Source organism: Triturus cristatus, chromosome 2_1 (genome assembly GCF_964204655.1).
Source record: "Triturus cristatus chromosome 2_1, aTriCri1.1, whole genome shotgun sequence".
Lineage (NCBI taxonomy): Eukaryota > Metazoa > Chordata > Amphibia > Caudata > Salamandridae > Triturus > Triturus cristatus.
The window spans coordinates 853,331,557-853,355,092 of NC_140581.1; the positions used below are offsets into that span (position 1 = coordinate 853,331,557).

Below are 23,536 nucleotides of genomic sequence, written 5' to 3' on the forward strand. Positions count from 1 at the left end.
AGGGAACTTACAGTAATACGGCCATAGGTTTTCCCATGCTTTAACCCTTTCAACTTTTCTTCACCCTCTCTATCTCACAAAACTCAGCCCTCTCCAAACTTGCCCATTTAACCGTTTCCTTACGCCATCTAGTATTTTTCAAACCATGCGCCGATTTACAGTGCATAGTCAATTCTCGTTTTGCCAGAATCAAACCTAAGTCACTGAATCTAGTAGTAGCTTTCTTATTTTTGGGGCGAGGGTATTCCCCTAGGAGGTAGACCAAAGGTGTACAAGAGATATCCTGTAAGGTTATTCCATTAATATACTCTATTACTTCCTTCCAGAACCCCGTAAATGAAAGGCAGGACCATACCATGTGGAACACTTTTGCCCCAACTTTCCACATCTGGGGCATTTTGCAGCAGCAATCACATAGAACCTGTTAATCCCGCCAGGTGTTAGATAAGCTCTATGCAGGATATAGAAATTAATTTGAACCTAGCATTTCTATAGATAGCTGGTATATGTGCTACAATCCTATCCCAGTCAACATCATTAATTTGCAGTTTTAAGTCTCTCTCCCATTTTATTTGCATCTCGGCAAGAGGAGAAAGATGATTTGCACGACTCGCACTATATAGATACGTGACCGATCTTACACACCCTGTTGTTGTACAGAACTGTTGACACACTGATGTGTGGCAGGTTCAGCATCTCTATTCTCCAATAATTCCTTACTGTTGCAACCAATGCTCTGTGTACTAAAAATTGTCCTATAGGTATATCAAATTCTTCAGTCAGATCTTCAAACCTAAGCAATACTCCATCCCAATATAAATCCCCAACACGTTTAACCCCAAATGTAGTCCACCTTTCAATCCCTGCTAGCGCTCCTACCATTTTCATCCATTTTATTTGCATATCAGGTGAATAGGGTACCTGGACCCGGGTTCGCTTCAGGCAACGTCGCCAGCACGGCTGTACCACTGGGAGCTCTTGAGAAATTGCAGGCGGTCTCCATCGAGGAAGCAAGAAGACTTTCAATAAGTCCTGCAAATCAGGCAGCCAATAACCAATAACACCATCCTCAGGGTTCCCTTGACTGTAAAACCACCTGTTTAACCACTGTAGCGGAGCCGACAGATAATCAGATTCAAAATCGGAAGCTGCCAGCCCTCCCTTCTGTCACAGGGCACTGTAGTTTTGTTAGTGCTACTCTATGCCTACCTGTTATCCAAAACAATTACAGAAGTAGTGATTCCAGTTCCCTAAACAATAGGTGAGGCGCCACCAAGGCAACGCGCTAAAACAATAGAGCAATCTTGGTAGCGCCACCATCTTAGCTACTGCTATTCTGATAATGGTAAGCTCGTCCAACAATTAATACTATTTGTAAGTGCTCTAACAGTTGCTCCAATATTCCCATCTAATAGGGCTCCAACTGAGGCCATGTAAATTCAGGGGTGTGCGGCATCTCAACAGAGTGGAAACAAGTGAGATTTTTGGCAATTAAAATGTAGCCCGCATACTATACCAAAGAGGTTTAATAAGTCTATACCACCAGGCAAATCCATCCCAACATCTCGAGAAAGAGCATTATATCATCAGCATATAATGCTGCAGAATGGGTTTGCCCAAGGATCTCCATCTCATAATATAAATTCCCAGTGCGGGCACAACTGGTCAGAGGCTCCATTACAATAGCAAATAATAAGGGGGACATTGGACATCCCTGTCTAGTCCTACGTCCCACATCATAGTGTTCCAATACCACTCTGCCAGTACACCACTGCACCTTAGGACCTGTATAGAGAAGCTTGATCCATCGGATAAATCTTGCACCCAAACCCATTCGAGCCATTACAGACTAAAGGAACTCCCAGCTTAAACGGTCAAAGGCCTTCTCAATGTCTATTGCCATGACAGCAGCCCTCTCCTTATTTACAAAAATCAACATTTAAGAAGAGAGATGAGCCTCTGAATATTATACACCGTATTAAGCCCTGGAATAAAGCCTGCTTGATCAGTATGAATTAAAAAGGGCATATGTGGTTAGAGTCTGCTCACCAGAATACGACTTAGAATTTTGTAATCTACATTGGGCATAGACAATGGCCTATAGGATCTAACATCCATTGAAGGGCAACCAGGTTTCAAAAGAGGAATGACCAGCTCCTCATATGTAGACACAGGCAGGTGCCATGTCTTCCAAGATGTAGAATATATTCCCACCAATCTAGGAGCCAATTCATTCTTGTATGCAACAAAGAACTCTACAAGTAAGCCATCTGCTTCAGGAATCTTACTACACATGTTTTTAAGGGCAGGTCAAATTTCTTGTATAGTTATATTCCCCACCCCCGCACAAAATCATTGGCAATGCTTACGCAAAAGGACCCGCAGTGGGCTTATTGATAAAAAAATCCTCAATATCCAGAGGTGGTGCTCTAGACACTGGAGCATATAGGAAAGTGTAATATTCATGAAAGAGAGTATTAATAGCAGCTTAATTATATAACGCTTCACCTGCAGCAGAGTCAAGCTCTAGAATCAAAGATTTACATATTTTTGGATGAATATACCATTTCAAAAGGTGTCCTACTTTATTACACTCATCATGAGCACAAGTCAAATATTCCTTTTAATCAAAACAACATAATTATTCTACTTGGGTACCAGTAATTCCTTTGCATCAAGCAGTGGATATTTAAGAGCAGGATTATCCGGCCTACGTTGCTCAACACACTCAAGTATCTTTTCCTGGGTTTCCACCTCACCAGCCAAAGTTCTATGCACCCCAAACACTTCTGCAATGATCATCTTCTTAAATGCATCCCATTCAATCAAAGAGGATGTAGCTGTTCCAGCATTTTCATTAAAGAAAACATTTATAGCCTCTTCAATATTATTTTTAAAAACAGTATCATCTAGGGCCCCTATCTTTAAACGCCAAACCGGAATGCAAGGGCGCTCAAGCCCCCAATTCAGAGAGACTAACACAGGATTGTGATCTGAAATAGTTTTGCTCAAATATTCAATACTGTGAACCACACCATGGACAGTCCGAAAGCTTAGAAAGGTATCCAGCCGAACATGAAGTTTGTGTAAGCCAGAGTAAAATGAGTAGTCACGTGCCACTGGGTGCATTCGCCTCCAATTAGTCAACAAGCCCCCAAGCTGTCCAGTTCACAAGAGAATCCTCTAATGGTGAGTGTGAACAATCAAATGCCGATCTGCAACAGTTGAAATCCCCACCTAATAGCACTTGGTCATTATTAATGGTAGCAAGCTCAGAGGTGATCGGTGGGCAACAGTTAATGTATGCAGAGGAGGATACCAGTATAGTCCTCAACTATGTCAGAAGGGGAGGGCACTGGCCAAGTCTGTGAAAATACTACCTTTATCACTGATAAGGTTCTATGAAATGGATCATGACCTATTTCATCACTCTGATGCCATAGTGCCTTCACCATATCAAAGCCCCTAAGAGCCATCTGTACGACAAGGACGATGTTTGGGCAGAAACTGAGGTAGTGATTCATAAACGATATCCAAGGAGTATTCTGGCTGCAAGAAATATTATTTCATGGTAGTTTAGAATATTTGCCACAATAGGTCCAATGGGAAGCTCGTAAAGGATGTTTCAGGTAGAGCAAACGATGGGTTACTCCAGTAATAAAAAACTCAGAAATGGCAGCATCTGGGAACAGCTTGCCAAAGATCTCATATAGGTTTCTATTGGGCTCCTTTTGCTACCCATCAGAAGACTCCCAAGATATGATCATTGCATCTGAGCGTGACCCTCTTGGTCTTCAAGGTGGTCCACAGCATTTTAGCACAGTACTGAGAGATCAAATGCACAAGTTACTACTTGTGTAACGATATATCTGTAAGAGACATTAGTTAGTGATAGATTCCTTACCTTAGAATATCCCCAGGCATCAGACTGGATCCGGAAAGATTTGCTAGCAGTACACCTGCGCGTCAGTAGGTCGCGTCCTGCGGCTCCGCGTCCGTCGCTAGCGTCATAAGCACCGAGATGACGTCACGGAGACTACTTCGACGCCACCCATGAATGCCGACATCAGTTCTGTACACGACTTTCCGCGCCAGGAACGCAGAGCCATGCAAGACTGACCACTGGTGCCATGAAACTAGGGCCCTGAAAGGGGGATGACCTTAACCCTGGAAACAGTTTGCAGAACGGGGAGGATGGGTGGGGCGGTAAGGAATCTATCACTAACTAATGTCTCTTACAGATATATCGTTACACAAGTAGTAACTTGTGCATCTGAAAGAGACACGTTAGTGATAGATTCCTTACCTTAGAATAGATACCCCAGCAATACCAACCCCAGTGGAGGGTCTTCGAACAGATCACACCAGAAAGTCACAGAGAACAGAACGGCCAAAGAAGCTGTCCCTCCGGACTTGACTGTCAAGGCAGTAATGCTTGGTAAACGTGTGCAGCTAGGCCCACGTAGCTGCCTGACAAATGTCCTGCAAGGGGACGCCGCGTCCCAAGGCAGTAGTGGCCGCTGTCGCCCTGGTAGAATGGGCACGCAGCCCCACAGGAGGCTCCTTCTTAGCCAACGAGTAACAGGCCTTGATGCAGAGAATGACCCACAGAGAGATGGTCCGTTTGTGCACAGCCCAACCTCTTTTGGCGCCCACATAGCCAACAAAGAGCTGGTCATCCACGTGGAACTGTTGTGTGCTCTTCAGATAGCACAAGAGCGCACGTTTTGGGTCCAGACGGTGGAGCCTCTCTTCCTCTTTGGAAGGATGCAGAGGCGGAAAGAAGGTAGGCAAAGTGATGGTCTGCCCGATGTGGAAGGGTGTGACAACCTTTGGCAAGAAAGAAGGACGGGTCCTTAAAACCACCTTGTCTGGATGAACAGAAAGGAAAGGAGGTTTAGAAGAAAGCCTGGAGCTCACTCACTCTTCTGGCCGAGGTGATAGCTACCAAGAAAGCCGCCTTGAGAGTGAGAAGACGCAAAGGACAGGTATAAAGGGGCTCGAAGGGAGCACACATCAGATATGTCAAGACAAGGTTTAAGTCCCATTGAGGTATTATGAATGGCACGGGAGGAAACGTGTGCGTTATGCCTTTCAGGAAACGGTTAACAACCGGGGACTTAAAAAGAGAAGGCTGATCTGGAAGCCGTAAAAAGGCAGAGATGACCAAAAGATAACCTTTGATAGTGCCCAGAGCAGAGCCCTCCTGGGCCAAAGAAAGAAGGAACATAAGGACTTCGGAAAGAGGGGCAGAAAGGGGATCCACAGCCTTAGCTGTGCACCATGCCACAAACTTGTTCCATCTGCAGGTGTAGACCGTTTTAGTAGAGGGACGCCTGGCTGCCAGAATGACATCACAGACTTCGGGAGGAAGATCGAAAGCTGCCAACTGTCGCCGCTCAATCCCCACAGATGGAGGTGGAGGCCGGACAGTTTCAGGTCGAGGACAGTCCCCTGCTGCTGCGACAGAAGATCATCCCGAAGAGGAAGTCGGATCGGGGGATCGATCGCCATGCTGAGTAGCTTGTGATACCAGTATCTTCGTGCCCAATCCGGAGCCACAAGGAGGACTTTGGCCCGGTCGCGCCAATTCTTCTTCAGCACTCTGGGCAGAAGTGGTATAGGCGGGAAGGCGTACAACAGACCGCCACTCCACTCGCGACGAAAAGCGTCGCCTAGCGAGTGCCGTCTTGGATATTCCAACGCGCAGAACTGATGACATTGTGCGTTCGGTGGAGAATAGATCTAACCAAGGCTCTCCCCACTGCAGAAAGAGGCCTTGCGCCATGTCCGAGTTCAGACGCCATTCGTGATCGATCGAGCACCGGCGGCTGAGTTAGTCCGCCCTGGCGTTCAGGGAACCTGCCAGGTGTAGAACCACCAAAGTAATGCCTTGATGTTCCAGCCATGTCCAGAGGCACAGAGCCTCCTGAAATAGGGTCCATGACCCCCACCCCACACTGTTTGTTGCAATACTACATGGCGGTGGTGTTGTCCGTGAACACCTGCACCACACTTCCCCAGAGAGAGGGAAGGAATGCCTTCAGTGCAAGCCGGATCACCCGAAGCTCCAAAAGGTGGATATGGAGTCCAGAGTCCTCTGATCTCCGCCTCTCCCAAGTGGCCCCCCCATCCCAGGAGGGACGCATCCGTCACCACTGTCTGCTCCGGTTGGGTAAGGAAGAGGGATCTGCCACTGACCCAATCGCGATTTGTGAGCCACCACTGCAATTGTCGTGCAGTGCCCTCCGAGATCTGGACAGGATCGGACAGGTTGCCCTGATGCTGCGCCCACTGGAACTTCAGGTCCCACTGCAGAGCCGGAGGGTCATCCTGACTGAAACCAGGGACAGAGGCTGAAAGATCGGAATCATAGCCTGAATATCCCGGACTCGCTGCTCAGGAGGATAAACCCGAAACAGCGTTGAATCCAGAACCGATCCGATGAAGGGGAGCTTCTGAGAGGGACTGAGGTGCGACTTCGGCATGTTGATGGGGAATCCCAGCAAATGCAGGAGGTCGGCTGTAGGAGGTGGTTGACGACTGCCTGGGGCGAGCCCGCCTTCAACAACCAGTCGTCGAGGTAAGGGAAGACTGACACCCCTGACCTGCGCAGGTGAGCTGCGACCACCGCCATCACCTTCGTGAACACCCGGGGATGTGAAAATATGCGTCCTGCAAGTCCAACGCTACCATCCAGTCTCCAGGGTCGAGGGCAGCCAGGACCAGAGTCAGCATTTTGAACTTCTCCTTCCGGAGGAAGCGATTGACGTTCCGGAGGTCCAAGATGGGGCGCAGGCCCCCTTTGTCCTTCCTGGGGACCAGAAAGTAGTGGGAATATCAACCACTCCCTACTTCCAGCCCAGGAAAGCACTCAATGGCCCCCTTGGCCAAGAGGGCTGCGACTTCCTGATGGAGAAGTACCAAGTGATCCCCCGACATGCGGTGGCACCGAGGTGGCATGGCTGGAGGGAAGGACTGAAAGGGAAGAGAGTAGCCTCTGCGGATGATCTGCAACACCCACTTGTCCGACGTGATATCGTGCCAGTGGGGGAGGTGGTGGCAGATCCTGCCACCCACCGGCGTGGGGTGCTCCAGAAAGCTTGGATTAGGAAGGTTTGGAGGTAGAAACAGCGGGGGCGGAAGTAGACTGACCCCCACGCTCATTCCCAGACCCGCCCCTGCAGAAGCCGCGTCCGCGCTGAGGCTGGTTCTGCACAGGCTTGCTGAAGGAATGTGCCTGGGCACCCCTGCCTTGGCCACGAAAAGAACGAAAACCAGGCATTGCAGGGCTCTCCGTGGAAAGACCCAAGGACTTGGCCGTGGCCTGCGAGTCCTTAAAACGCTCCAGTGTACTGTCGACCTTATCGCCAAACAGGCGAGTGCCATCAAAGGGCATGTCCATGAGCGAGCTCTAGACATCGGGCGAGCACCCACCGTCGTAGAAATCGCCCTGCCCAACGAATCAGCGGTGTCCAAACCACACCGAATGGCGAACTTAGCTGCATCCTTACCCTCAGCAACTGCCTGGAAAAGCACAGCATGGACCTCCTCAGGACACTGAGGGAACACCTGAGCAACCGTATCTAACACCATGTGGGAATAGCGGCCCAATAAGAAGGTGGTTTTCACCGACCGCAGCCCCAAGCTCTTACCGAACTATTCCAGCTTCTTAGAGTCCTTATCCGGCGGAGCCGTGGGAAAGGCACTCTGCGACGTCGAGGCTTGGATGACCAGACTCTCAAACGTGGGATGAGTGGTCAGAAACGCGGGGTCACCAGGTGCCGGGCGGTGACGCCTGGCGACATTCTTATCCCTAGGGGCCCCTGTGGCCGGCCGCGACCAAGTGCCCAACAGGACGTTGGTGAGGGCGTCGTTGAAGGGAATCAGGGGCTTCGACGAAGTAGACGCCGTCTGGAGCACCTCAGTGAGAAGTTTAGTTTTGAGGGCCACCATAGGAAGATCGAGGTTGAGGACCTCAGCAGCCCGACGGAGCACCATAGTGTAGGAAGCGCCCTCCTCCATAGTAGGCGGGGGTAGAGGCAAACCCCGGGTCAGAAGAGACATCGAGGTCACCGGCGTCCTCCAAGTCGTCCACCCAGTCCTGCTCGGAGTCACACTGACGGGCAAGAGGGTCCTCGGATACCTCCCAGTCATCCTCCACATCCGTTGCAGGAGGAACAGGCCGCGGCGGCAGAGCTGGAGAAGGAACATACAGTGTCGGAAACGGTGCCGTGAATGGTGCCGGGCCGGCGCCGTCTCCCAATGCGGATCCCAGGTACGAACTAAAGGATCCTGGAACCGGGGAAGGGCGGAACGAACGGCACCCACTGCAGCGCCGGAGGCAAGGGTGGCGCGGGGGCCGGAGCCGGCAGCGCTGGACCTCGTGGGGCCAGAGCCAACGGCGCAGGATCCTGTGGCGCCGAAGCTGGATCCGCAGGCAGCGCCAACGGCCCAACAGGATCATGGGACCGCGGGGCTCGAAGGCGGGAGCCCGAGGCCTAAAAAGGTGGTCCATGGTGGCAAGAAACTCTTGCACCTGTTCCGGAGTTGCCGACAGAACCGGGTAAGGCGGGTAGGCCGCGGGACTCCCAGGCTGAACCCCTGTCTCCCTCGTCTGCATCCGAGGACCGACGGGGGGGGGGGGGGGGGGGGGGGGGGGGGGGTATTGACGTCGGAGAGCGAACACGCTTCTTCGACTTCTTTTTATGTCGTCGCTTACCGGAATCTGAGGGTGAAGACTTGGAGCCCGAGGAGCGACGACTGCAGCCCCGCGAGCTTTCCCGGGAACGGTCCCTGGACCTGGAACGGCGTTGGAACGAGTGCCGGACCTCCAGCAGCTTCCGGAGCCGCTCCCTCAACGCCTTCGGGGCCATGGGTCCGCCACCGACATATTGCGACGGCAGGCCCCACAAGACTTAAATCCAGGCATCCCTACGTGCACCAGGAGAAATGGGGAGACAAATGTCTCAAAAGTGTAGTCAACAAGTGACTATGGTACATGCTCTAACCGGATCTGCGCTTGCTGGCGCGGAAAAAGAAATAACTGACGTCAGCGCGCATGGGTGGCGCCCAAGTAGTCTCCGTGACGTCATCTCGGCGCTTAAGACGCCAGCGACAGACGCGGAGCCGCAGGACCCCACCTACTGAGGCGCAGGGGTACTGCTAGCAAAACCTTCCGGATTCAGTCTGACGCCTGGGGATATTCTAAAGTAAGGAATCTATCACTAATGTGTCTCTTTCAAATAAAGTTTTTACTCAAGGGTAGTCTGGTGCTGATTCTCTGCTCCACATCAGCCATTCAGCCAGAGTCCAGATGACACTGCATCAAAGCCATATTTTTCATCACACCATCAACCTACTTCAAGTGTCTATTATCCATTGTCTTCATTTCTGCCGAAAGACTATGGGCAAGAGAGCCCTCTTTGTATGGTTGGGGAGGCTGGGAGAGTGCCGAGAACGACACCATCTTGAGCAGGGTGCAGGCAGATCGTAAGGCTAAATACTTTATTTTCTTTTACTGTTGATCAGGTTTCCACATTTGTGCAACATGAAAAAATTTTCAGTAACCAGCAGGAATGTAGTAAACTTTTCTCTAATTTGAACTGTTTACAGGGAAAGGGGTGAGAGCAGCATCAACACATTCAATTTCAAGCAGAGCATCAAGCGACCCCTTGAAGTACATTTTAAACTGTGAATCTAAAAAACGAAGATTTTTTATCTCAAAACTCTTAGAGAGCAATATCAAAAGATTTGTATTCCATTTTCCTTTTTTATTTTATGACTATTTTAAGTTATTATTTTTAGGGCTTTATTCCAATAAATGTGATTATAGAATATCGGACACAATTGGGTAGAGAGATTTACCTATAATAAGGAAACGCAGCCTAGTGGGAAGCCCAAATCCAGGGTCTCCCCGTACCAAACAATATAACTTACCACTAATGCCACATTTCCTATAAATCCAAACATCAGCAGACCAGTACTTTTATTTACCCATAGACAGAGTTCGTTCAGGGGGCCTCTGGCCACAAGTGGGCTACTGGGCCCCAACTGTGGTAGTCGAGGTTGATTGCCACTGTTGTTCAGAGGCCTGTCCTACTATGGCTCTGAAAACTGGGCCAAGTTCAACCCTTTCTTAACTTGGCTCTCAGGGTAACAATGCCAAGAAGTCACAAGCTTCTTAGCTGGGTAGTGAGGGGGACAAGAGCTCAGTCAAACAGAGACATTAAAAAGTAATGTCCAGTAGGCATTACTCCCTTCCTCTTGATACTTTCTCTGCACTTTGGTGATACTAATGGTCATAGGTTCTGGTATATTGAGGGTAGAGGTACGGATATGGCACAGTTGCAGATTACTTCAGCTTTACCTCGCTGTTTAGATATTCAAATTAAACTAACTCGGGCAAAAGTCAGAAGCCCTTATGCCAGATTCCTTTGTACATGTTTAGTTCCTTTTTAGAGTCAGAGCTAAGCCCTACTTTTACCTTCTCACTGATATTGCAGACCGTGTGATATGGTAGGTACTGCCCGCACTCTGGCCTTCATAGCAGCAGCTTCTTGCTGTGGGGACCTTGTGCTAGATTTCCTTCGGAACAGGAATCACTGGAGGAGATCAGCCTGGCAAGATATGCACAGCGGCATCTAGTCTTTGATAGTTGTAGCTCATCTGGCTAGTGTAGACTGGAAGCTAGGCAAGGCAGTTGCTGTCTTTTGGTCAATGAGGTGGTGATGTGTCTTCAGCAGTTTCAGCATCCCAGGTCGATCAGCTACACTTCAGTGGCTCTGGCGTCAGCAGCACTAGCTCGCGGACCACAAACTGGAACGACACAGGACACTCCTGGCTTGTCTCTTAAGGGCAGCCTGTTTGCTCTGGGTGTTACTCACCGGAAGAACACATTGGGCTTCTCATCACAGACAGTCTCTCTTCCTGCAGGGACAGGAGCTTTGTTTCCCACCCTCAGCAGACAGACATGCTTCTAGGCAGATCCACAGCTCTTTCAGCAGATACTGCCGACCTCAGGTGATGCCGCCTCACCTCTGGGTTACTGGATGACAGGCAGAACACCAGCAGTGGTCATACAGGTTATTTGAATTACTCTGCATAGCGCTCCCATCCTCGTTCATGAAGAACTTGAAATTGGCTTGGATGGCACTTTAATATACACTTTCTAGATACAGCTGTGGATCCACTGTCTAGGGTTTCAGAACCAGTTTGAGTAGGTTCCCTTTCAAATACTATATTCAGGCTGCTCTCTAGACGCAGCCTTTGCACACAGTGACGGTTCTCACAGCAGGTAGAAATGGGGCTGACTTCACTGTGCCTTGACTGAATATTTCTGCTTGAAGTTCAAGTTCTCTTCACCTTCCCAAAGCAGTAATCAGGAAGTAATCAGGAACAGACAAAAGGGCAGCCCCTTAATTGAAACTTCCTCACCTTGAACAAACGAAGGAAAAACTAATCCACAGTCCTTTGCTAACAAGGCCTCAATGAATTTCTTAATGAACCACGGTCTATATCGTCCATACTTCTTTGTCTAGGTTACCAGCCATACAAATGCAGGGAATGCACATCCACTGTCTGGGGGAAACTTGTCCTCATGCTTCATTTGTGCAATGCAAACCCAGGGGCATCCAGAACGGGCAAGTAGACTGTGACACAGGCACAAAAGTCTGATCACATTACAAATTCAAAAAACAGTATGCTGCTGCCACTGCTTAAAGTGGTGTACCAAGGGCATAAACAGTAGTCCACTACCTACCATGTTGACATGTTTGGTGATTTCCTTCAGTTACTGAACATTGCATTGTCAAGGATAAACCTAGGCCTCTGAGCACATGCAAGGTTAGTACGACACTGGTCCGAAAGTCAAAGTCAGGATACCCCTTTCACATGCAGACAGGCACTCATGGCAAGGGTACACACTTGTTTATCACGCAGGGGAGCAGTCAAAATATCTCTTAACATACAATAGTTTATCAAATATGTTTTTAACAAACTTGGAAGTATGCAGAGGCTCTGTGATACAAACAGAAGCTGCACACCCTCCTAAAACCAAAAAAAGAAAGAAACCATAGAAAAATGGCAATGAAGAAATACAAATGAGTACATTTGATAAATAGCAACCATTTGCCCATTAAGATACAGAAATACAAGAAATTTAGAAAATGGTAAACAATGTGAATGTAAACCATTTGATGGTTGGTGTTAAGTTGATGGCCTGCCACCTAGCTATGTGTTGAACAAACTATTTGCATTTGACTCCAATTGTCCCAGATCGCAGTAACACAAAAGGAATAATTTACTTACCCTGTAAGCATCGATTCTTAGCATACAGTGCTGTAGATTCACGTACTTTGCTTAAGTCCGCCATCTAGTGTTGGGCTACGATATTTACAAGTTGTTTTTGTTCCAAGAAGCTTTCTTCTAACCACAAGCTGTGTCACTCCTCTTGGGAATAATGTGCATGGTCATCAATGCCATCTTCATTTTTTTTTGCCGTGGGTAGGTGAGAATGTAAGAATGCTGTATATGCAAGCATTGAGATGTCCATAAGTTAGTATGAGATAAAGTGTATGAAATGCAACCTACACAAGAGTTTTTGGGAAGGAGGGTTGGCACATGTGAATCTACAGAACTACATGACAGGAACAAATGCTTACAAGGTAAGTAACAATCCGTTTGAGGCATGTGTGCTGTAGATACGCATGCTTTGCATGGACTGTAAAGCAGTCCCTCTCCCTAGGCAGTTGTTAACGTGTCGGGGTTGCAGTTGTTTGAAAAAGAGTTTTAAGTACTGCCTGACCAACACTAGCTTGTTGGCGTGCAAATACATCCACACAATAATTTTTTGTAAAGGTGTGTGGAGTACACCATGTTGCCGCTTGTTAGAAACGGGGTAGCGTGGTGCGGAGCGGTTAAGCTAAACTCCAGGGCATTGTGTAAAGCATCTGCGCAGCACAAACAGGCGACCTACCAGGCACACTACAAAAAGAGACTCCACACCAGGTTGCATGAAAAATAACTTGTGTATTATACCCAATACAGTAGGATGCAATCACGGAGGTAAACACGGAGCCAACTGGCATCAGGTAGTCATTTACAGAGGGGGACTATTTACCGGGCAGGGCCAATCGGGCCGAAGCCAGAATCATCACCAGGCATAACCAGGATTAATGAAAGTCAGAAGTAATATAGGTGTAACATATTAGAATGGCGCATCATACATGACCTTAGGCATGGGACACATTAGTATGAGGTGTAAAACGTTATCAGGCCTGAACCTAGGACATCACAGAAAACCATTAGGTCAGGCATTAGGCTTACACACATTAGCATAGGGCATCCTCCTCCACATAACAGCATGAGCAACACCGTGGGCATAGCATTAGCATAGAACCTGCAATGAAAACATCATGACATTAGGCAAAATCACATGCAGTAGGCATCGCCATGAGCCCGAACACCTTAGGCCTTATCAGTAGGCAGGAAACACATTATACTTCATACCAACACAAGCACCTGGGGCATCTCATCAATGTGAACATTAGGGCCGAATATTAGCATAATGGTGCATCCCTGGTAACACCACATTAGCAGTAGGCGTGGAAACCTGCGGGCATAAACATTAGGCAGAAGACCACATTAGGCATAAAACGTAATCATCATGGCATTACAATAGGCACTTGGCTTCACCCGGGCCCCCTCCTGGGACCCGGGACTTTGATGCGGGCTCGCAAGGCTCCGGGCAGCTTCCCCCAGGCAGGGGGAGGCGGAGACGGCTTACGCGAGGCTCTGACCTGGCAGGCCCAGCCCACCATAAGGCGCGGGTGCCTGTCTTCTGTCGTCTTCTCCTCCTCGCTCCTCTCTTTGCGGCTCGGCCGCGGCGGTGATTTCGGGCGGCAATGAGGGGTAGGCTCCCTCTAAATTTGTAATACTAAGCAGGGTGGGCAACCGCTTTATTTTAAAGGAGCCACTCTCCCTGTTCACACGCGGGGTGGGCACCCGCTCATAAAATATGCATAAGGCGGGGTAGGCACCAGCTGGGGAGCACAACAACGCGGCAGAAAAGCGGGGTGGGATCCCGCTATTTTTAAAATGTTCAGAGGCGGCACACACGCAGGGTGAGCACCCGCTGGAGTAAATATGCAAAATACAGCACGATAACGCGGGGTCGGCACCCGCTCCTCTTCTCCTGGCAACTTGGAAGGGTGCTTTGACAGCACAGCGCTGCAGGCGTCCGCTCCTTTTTCCCTGGCACTCTGAAAGTAGCGCTTACGAGGTGCTAGGTCCCACCAGAAGCTTCAGGGGCAGAAGATAGCGCACCTCATCTGGTAATCCAGAAAATAGTCCCACTAGGTGCAGGCAGAGCAGCACAGGCATTTCAAATACAGCTCTCACCAGGCGCTAGGTGGCGCACATTTCCAGGGTCCCATACAAGAGGGTAGTGCCCACGCTCCTCACCTCCTTGGAGTGCTGGCCAACGACCGATGGCACTCACGAGGCGCTAGCGCAGGAGAGCAGGCAGGCAATACTGGGCAAGTTCAGCAGGCAGGGGGCACTCATCAAGACAGGACAGCAGTTCCGGGGAACGGTCATCCCCCATCCAGTGGCACTCCTCCTGGCACCACAGTCTTCACTCCAGCAAAGGGCTCTCACTAGCCCTGTGGACAACAGAGGAGTACAGATGGGCTCAGGGGCCAGCACACAGGCCCTTGTGGCGGTACCGCCTGGCAGGGTCTCCCCTCTCAGTCAAGTTCACGTTCAGTCTGCCCACATGGTGGCACAGCCCCCCTATATATACACCCCTCACCCCACCTACCAGAAAGGGCTGGAAGCTTCTGGAAGGTTCCCTGGGGAACCGGTGCCAACTGGTTTAGGGGGAGGTGTAGAGCACCCTGGGTGCCAGGCTTCCCTCCAAAAGCTGGGGGAGGGAACTAGACAGCTGGACCGCCAACTCACCTCAGACAGGCGGCACATGTGCAGACAGGAATGGCGTCCATTTTGAAAGTAACATTTCCACAATGGTCAAAATAAACCTGCGTACACCATTGCGCAGTATTTAACATTTGCATTTCAAATACATCAACATGACATGTTTATTCCCACAAAAGCGAAAAATTCAGGGAAAAAGGGCCAAGTCCAACACTGCTTTGTAAATATCAGCAATAGGAATGTTCCTCAAAAAAGCCATAGAAGCTCCAATTTTTCTAGTGGAGTGTGCTTTGGTGGAACAGGTAAAAGTCGTTTCGCTTTTGCATAACACGTCTGGATGCATTTAAATATCCATCTTTAGATGCCTGATTTTGAAATTGCTTTTCCTAAACGAGGCGGTGCAAAGGCAACACACAATTGTTTAGTTTTTCTAAATGATTTAGTCCTGTCGATATAATACATCAATGCTCTTTTTACATCTAAAGTGTGAAATGTCCTTTCTGCAAATTATCTGGTTGTGGGGAAAAAAACAGGTACATCAATGGATTGATTAATATGGAAATTGGAAACAACTTTTGTTAGTAATTTAGGGTTAGTTCGAAGCACTACCCTATCTCTATGTAGTTGAAAGAAAGGCTCTTCTAGAGTTGACTGAATTTCACTGGCTCTTCTAAGAGAAGTAATAGCGATTAAAAAGGCAAGTTTCCATGAAACATATATTGCAATTGACAAGAATGTAAGGGTTCGAAAGGAGGACCCATTAATCTAGTTAGAACAATGTTGAAGTTCCATGCGGGGCAGGTGGAAGTCTGGAAGGAATGATTCCTTTAAATCCCTCTATAAAAGCTTGTATAACAGAAATTGTAGACACTGATATGTGTTGTCTATTTTGGAGATATGATGCAATAGCTGCACAACGTAAACGTATAGCAGTATATGCTAATCCTGCACTTTGCAAAGGAAATAGACATAAAATAAGTGTTAGTACCTTTGATTGAAGAGAGTTTACGTTTTGTTTGTGATAGAAGATAACAAAGCATTTGCATTTTGCTGCTTGACATTGCCTTGTAGTGGATTTACAAGCCCATTTATGAATGTTCATACATTCTTGAGGTAAGTTTCTAAATTCTAAGACTTCAGGAGCCAAATTGCAAGATTCCTTTCTTTGGGATTGGGATGTGGTTCTGTGTGAAAAGGTCCGGGTTCAGGTGAAGCTTCTTGTGTGCGACTAAAGATCGTTCCAGTAGTGTTAACCTCTTCAGTGCCCATGACGAGATAGTCTCGTCATGGAGCACGGTTGCGCTGTGCCCATGACGAGACTATCTCGTCATGAACCCCACCCACTAGTGCAACGCCCGGCACAGGAGGGGGAAAGGGCGTGGCACTGAAGGGGTTAAAAACCAAGGATGTGTAGCCCATGTTGGAGCTATTAGTATCATGGTGGAAGATGTCTGTCTGAGTTTCCGGACTACTAATGGAAGTATTGGGAGAGGTGGAAAAGCGTATGCAAATATCCCTGACCAGTTGATCCATGGAGCATTGCCTTTGGATTGATGGTGTGGGTACCTGCTTGCGAAGTGTGGGCATTTTACGTTGTCTTTTGTTGCAAACAGGTCTATGTATGGAAACCCCCACTTGTGAAAGTATGGTTGAATAACATTGAGGTGAATCTCCCATTCATGGACTTGTTGTGTTCTGCTTATAAAGTCCGCAATTTGATTGCTTGTCCCTTGGACATGTTCTGCTAGGAGACGAATGTTGTCACCTATTGCTAAACTTGAGTTAATTGGAGTGTGCCCCCCTCCCGTTTTTGTAACTACTACATTGTTCTCATATTCTCTGTTCGAATTAGGCCAACTTTGTGTTGTAGGTGAGGTGAGAAGGCTTTCAGTGCTAGATGAACAGCTTGCAGCTCTAGGTGATTGATATGGAGATTCTTGTATTGGGAACCCCATGTTCCCTGAATAGTGAGGTAATGGAGATGTACACCCAAGCCTGTTAGGGAAGCATCTATTGTATTATTTGGGGAACTGGGTCCTAAAACTGCCACCATTTGGTTAAATTATGTGTTTTCCACCATTGCAGAGTGACTTGTATGCCTGTCTACCAACACTAGATCGTGAAGGTGACCCAGCGATTGAGTCCACTGTTGAGATAGACAGTGTTGCAGAGGTCTCATATTTAGTCGGGCATGTGGAGCTATGTGAATACAGGATGCCATCATGCCTAGAAGTCTGAGAAATGATTTTGCAGGAAGTTGATTTCCTGTCTGAAACTGCTGAATTAATGTTACTGAGTTGTGTACCCTGTCTGTGTTTGTGTATGCTAGAGCGGATTGTGTGTTCAGGATAGCGCCTAGGAACGACTGAGTTTTGGCTGGTTGTAGCTGAGATTTTTGTAGATTGATGGTAAACTCTAGTTAATGCAGCAAATCTCAAGTTTTCTGAGTGTTTTGGTTGCAAAGCATGTAGTGTTTGCTTTGATTAACCAGCAGTCTAGATAAGGGAAAACATGTATATTTTGCCTGCGTAGATGTGCAGCTACTAAAGCTAGACACTTTGTGAAGACTCTTGGTGCTGTGGTAATACCAAATGGAAGAACTTTGAACTGATAATGTTTTCCTTGAAATGGAAATCTGAGGGCTTTCCTGTGTGCAGGGTGAATTGGTATGTGGAAATGCATCCTTTAGATCAAAATCCACCATAAAATCTCCTTCTTGAAATAATGGAATGATCTCTTGTAGTGTGACCATATGGAAGTGTTCTGATATGGGGTAATAATTTAATGACCTAAGATCACGAATGGGTCGTAGGGATCCATCTTTTTCGCGTATAAGGAAGTAAAGTTAATATACTCCTGTTCCTTGAAATTGTTGTAGAACTATTTTTATTGCTCCTTTTTGTAACAGAGCTGAGATATCCTTTTGCAAAAGGGTTTAATGCTGCACAGATAGTTAGTGTTTGCGAGGTGGAATATTTGGAGGAGTTAAGAGTTACAGACAATACCCATGTTGGGTAATATCCAAGACCCATTGGTCTGTTGTGATTGAATTCCAATTGTTGAGAAACTGTTGAAGATGACCCAGACAGGTGTTAGATGGTCTGGGGGAATGGTAAGGAAGTCATTATTTGTTATTGGCATTTGAGGAACGGGTGTTGTTTCCTATGCCTCTTCATTTAAATTGTTTCCTTTATAGGGACCTATGTATAAAGTTCTAGGTGTAGAGGTTTGTCCCTGATTTTTGTATTGTGACCCAGAGGAATCTGTGGTGGCAGTTTTGGCACCTTGTTTGTATTTGGACCTTTGAAAAGAACCACAGTGGATGTTTGTAGGGCTCTCATAGATTTTGCTACCTCAGTGTTATTTATTTTTTCAAGGGCTGCATCTACTTGTGGCCCAAAAAGGTGTTCCTTGTAGAATGGGATATTAAATATGGCCAGCTGTACTTCAGGTTTAAATCCTACCACCCTTAGCCATGCGCGCCTACGTAATAGGATATTGGTGTTTATACTCCTAGCAGCGATGTCAGCTGCCTCTAGTGCACACTTAATAGGATTGTTAGTAATAAGTTTACTTTCATTCACTATTTCTTGACCCCTCTTTTTGTTCTCCTCTGGGAAGTGTTGGAGGAGCCCCTCCATTTCGTTCCAGTGGGCCCCGTCATACCTTGCTAATAAAGCTTGGCTAGTGGCTATATGCCAATGAGTAGCTGCTTGTGCTGCAACTCTTTTACCAGAGGCATCTATGAGTTTGGATTCTTTTTCTGGAGGTGGTGCATCTCCATTGGTTTGTGAGTTTGCTCTTTTCCTGGCATTTGACACTACCAAAGAGTCTGTGGTGAGTTGGCCTTTAATAAAAATGGGATCGGACAGGACTGCCTTGTACTTTGTCAATGCGTGGAGTAATTATCCTTGTTTGACTGAGTCTTTAACGATTTCATCAAAATGGCATGTCATACCCTTAAGTAACGGTAAGTATTGTGCCCTCTCTGTGCAGTAGACAAAGTTTTGAATAGAAAATCCTCCTCTATAGAATCTTTATATAAAGGAACTTGATGGAACGTTGCTGACAATGCTATTAAGTCCTGATAAGCAGAGGCATCATTAGGTGGTGATGGGCGAGATGGATACAAGTCTGGGTCAGTGTCTGCTTGAGGATCAATATTATAACTATGCCATGGATCCCCTAGTTGTGAATCCTCTGTGATATCGTGATCCTTCCCTATTGTAGACTGAGGGGATATGTTACCTACCTCAGATAAATGTGGTGAGTGAGGTGTTAGAGTAGGTGGTGGAAGAGGTATGTGTGGTAGTGGTGAAGTGTGAATAGGGATGTGCAATGGACTAGTTGCAGCATCCTTCCTCTTCTTTACAGGTTGAACAGGACTGTCCAATGCCTCTTTCAAACTCAATTGCTTCTTAGAAGTGTGTTGTTTTGGTAGTTGTATCGTAATTTTTTTAGTTCAAGGCTGAACTTGCAAAGTCTTTTGTTTCCGAACGAGCTTGTGTTGAAATTGCTCAAGAACTGGCTCTGGAGGTGGTTTGGGACCGAAGACAAAGCATTTTGGTGGTGGGAGCTTTGATTTCGACAAAGGAATGTTCAGTTCAGGAATATGCAGTCTTTGTTTTGGTGCTGAGACCAAATATCTAGGTGTTATGGCCACAGATATCGAGGAGGTGAAGGCCCCGCTGTAGGCCGATCCATCCGAGCAAAGCCAGAGAGCGGAGCTTCAGAGTCATGTTTTCGACATGCGCCATGGCTCAATTGCAGTGGCGGGTCAGGAGGCGATTTTTCGGTAGAACCAATGGTTTGGGCATAGGATCAAGGGCAGAGGTACTCACTAAATGTTTTTTTTGTTCTGACTGCAAAAAGGTCAATTCATCTTCGGATTGTGACTTGGAATCATGGATGGAGAGTGATTTCTCTTGTGCAGCTGAGGCTTCTTCTTCCTCTTATTGTTGACCGAAGACGTCTAGGATATCGTCCACTTGTTTACACTGCATTTCCTGTCGTCTTGCGCGTCGACCCCAAAGGGTCTTTTTGCACCAAAAGGATTTGGAGGCCGTACAGGTGTCTTCTCGATGCTCGGTGAGAGGCTTAAGTTACAAACGGGATGTTGGTCAGTGTGAGGGTATTTCGAGTGGTACTTCGGACAGAAACGGAACGTAGTGCATTCTATTAGCATGTCATTCTCCGTGAGTGTGGAAATGGAGAACTTTTTGCCGGGCTGGACGCAGCCTGAGGAAGCGAGCTGAATACATGCTTCAGAAAGGTTGTGTGAGGAACAAATTAGACCGATTGAGACAATACTGTCGAATGGGAATAAACGACCCAATGGGAGTCTGAAGGAGTCTGGAACCAGAGCGCGAAATACTACACCCGAAGCAGTCTGGGGAAAAAAAAAAACTAAAGATGGCGTTGATGACCATGCGCAGTATTCCTCAGAGGAGTCACACAGCCTCGCAACTCAAAGAAAACGTCTTGGACAAAAACAACTTGCAATCATCCGAGCCCAACACTAGATGGCGGACTTATGCAAAGCATGTGTATCTAAAGCACACATGCCACGAACAGAAATGATTTTGAAAACGGGCTGTTATCTTCTGAAAATTAATTCCTCAGAATTTTGGAGTCACCAATTTATGAAGTCACCAATCTAACTGCAAGATTATTTGAAATCATTCTCTTTGGGAATCTCCTCATTGCACACGATTATAAATGTGACAACTGTTCATGCAGTGCATTCAAATGGTCATGCATTCTCTCTATGCAGCCTCCATTATCTGTTTCTTCAAGAGATACATGTGTGAACTGGTTAAGAATAACATCTAAAGAAATCAAATGTCTAACTTTTTTGTGATAAACCTACTGGCTGGGTAGGTAATAAAGTAACATGCTGATTCTATGCTAGCAGATAGATTAAACAATATACAGCTGTAACACAAAAACACTTTCTTGGGCATTTTTTTGCTTACCTCACCATCTGGACCTAATCCGGATCCCATTCTTTCACCAGTCTCCTCCACCTTCTGCAAGAAAGACACATATGTTTGTCACAACCAGTTTTAGCTGAATAAGCACTAAACCTTACCGAGATACTGCAGTGAAATCATATTCACCATCTAATGAACAGCAGTTAAGTTGTGTTAATATATTCCCGAACTCCTTAACACAGTTATCAATGGTGATTTATATCTGTATTGTAAACCAGGTGCAGCCTTTTTACAGGCAAACTGGGGACTGCTAGTCTTTACATATTACTCAGTCAGTGGCCTCCATATACTCTGAACCTCCAACAAATTATCCAAACAACCTTTTCTAAGTTAAATGGCAGGGGCAAAAAATATATCACCTATCCCTTCAGGCACAATACTAAAGAAACTTCAATTTTAACTTGTAAAGTTAGAACATTTTACATAATTGTTCTCTTTGTGCAATACGGTGTAGGAGAGGAATAGTTCCCCAAAAAATGTTCCTTTATTTTAGGTCTGACCAACAGACCATTTTAGTTTACAAAAAATTCTCATCACCATTACGCTCTGCATACAACATAAAATATTTAGAAAGGTGTCATCGACTGGTTTGCAGTGTTGGCAGTTAGATTTAGTATCCTGGCACGGTGTGGTGTGTGTGTGTGTACTATTTTCTAGAAATTCGCCACTTAAACAAGTGATAGGGTGGATGAAAATTAGTCCTTTCATTTTCATATATGTCATGCTTGCTGCATTAATGCACAAGTTACTTACCTTCGGTAACGAGATATATGTAAGAAACATTAGTTAGAGATAGATTCCTTACCTTAGAATTACCCCCATGCGTCAGACTGGATCCGGAAAGTTTTCGTCAGCAGAACCCCTGCGCGTCCGTAGGTGGCGTCGTGCGGCTCCGCATACGCCGTTGGCGTCGTGGTCGCCAAGATGACGTCGCGGCAGCTACTTAGACGCCGCCCTCGCGTGCTGACGTCAGTTCTGTACACTACTTTCCACGCCAGGAACGCAGAGCCATGCAAGATACTGACCACTGGTGCATAGAAACTAGGGCCCTAAAAGGGATGACCTTAACCCTAGAAATCAGTTCGCAGAACGGGGAGGATGGGTGGGGCGGTAAGGAATCTGTCACTAACTAATGTTGCTTACAGATATATCGTTACCAAAAGGTAAGTAACTTGTGCATCTGAAAGAAACACGTTAGTGATAGATTCCTTACCTTAGAATAGATACCCCAGCAATGCCAACCCCGGTGGTGGGTCTGTGAACCAAGATCACACCAGGAAGCCCCGAGAACAGCCAAAGAAGCCGTCTCTCCGGACTTGGCTGTCCAGGCAATAATGCTTAGTAAAAGTGTGCAACGAGTCCCACGTAGCCGCCTGACAGTTGTCTTGCAGGGGGACACCACATCCCAATGCCGTAGTGGCAGCCGTCGCCCTGGTGGAACGGGTGCGCAGTCCCACCGGAGGTTCCTTTTTTGCCAGAGAATAACAGGTTTTAATACACAAGACGACCCATCGAGAGATAGTCCGCTTGTGTACGGCCCGACCTTTCTTGGCACCTACGTAGCCAACAAAGAGCTGGTCATCCACCCGGAACTGATCTGTGCGATTCAGGTAAAATGAGAGCGCACGTTTTAGGTCCAGACGGTGGAGCCTCTCTTCCTCTCTGGAAGGATGCAGAGGCAGAAAGAAGGTGGGCAAAGTGATGGTCTGCCCGATGTGAAAGGCAGTGACAACTTTTGGCAGAAAAGATGGACGTGTCCTGAGCACAACCTAGTACGGATGGACAGACAGAAAAGGAGGTTTGCAAGAAAGAGCCTGGAGCTCACTCACTCTACTAGCAGTGGTGATGGCAACCAGGAAAGCAGTCTTCAGAGTTAACAGACGAAGAGGACAGTTGTAAAGAGGCTCAAAGGGAGCGCACATTAAATATGTGAGAACCAGGTTCAAGTCCCACAGTGGCATTATGAAGGGAATATGAGGGGAAAGATGAGTAATGGCTTTGAGGAATCTATTAACAACAGGGGATTTTAAAAGAGAGGGCTGATCAGGGAGCCTGAGGATGGTCGAAATAGCAGAAAGGTAGCCCTTGATAGTGCCCAGAGCAGAACCCTGCTGGACCAAAGAAAGAAGGAACAGTAGGACTTCAGACAGAGGGGCACAAAGGGGATCCACAACCTTTGCTGAGCACCATACCACAAACTTGTTCCACCAGCAGGCGTATACCAACTTAGTGGAGGGACGCCTGGCTGCCAGAATGACATCACACACTTCAGGAGGCAAGTCGAAAGGAATCAACTGACACCTCTCAATCTCCACGCAAAGAGGTGGAGACTGGACAGGTTTGGGTGGAGGACCATCCCTTGATGCTGCGACAGAAGATCCTCCCGAAGAGGCAGTCGGATCGGGGATCGATGGTCATACTGAGCAGCTCGGGATACCAAACTCTTCAAGCCCAGTCCGGAGCCACATGAATGACTTGGGCCCGGTCGCGCCTGATCTTCTTCAGCACTCTGGGCAGAAGTGGTATAGGAGGAAAGGCGTACAACAGACCGCAACTCCACTTGCGACGAAAAGCGTCACCTAGCGAGTGCCGCCTTGTAAATTCCAAAG

General features: G+C 47.3%; 1 protein-coding gene across 3 annotated transcripts in view; it reads right to left on the bottom strand.

Annotated features, from left to right (window-relative positions):
* SMARCA2 (SWI/SNF related BAF chromatin remodeling complex subunit ATPase 2) overlaps positions 1 to 23,536 on the bottom strand; it is a 1,761,756-nt gene that overhangs the window by 1,411,103 nt on the left and 327,117 nt on the right. For all 3 annotated transcript variants that reach the window (XM_085632958.1, XM_085632957.1, XM_085632956.1), the window contains exon 11: positions 20,910 to 20,963. In XM_085632958.1, the coding sequence (XP_085489084.1) occupies positions 20,910 to 20,963 (54 nt within the window). The remainder of the gene's footprint in view (positions 1 to 20,909; positions 20,964 to 23,536) is intronic.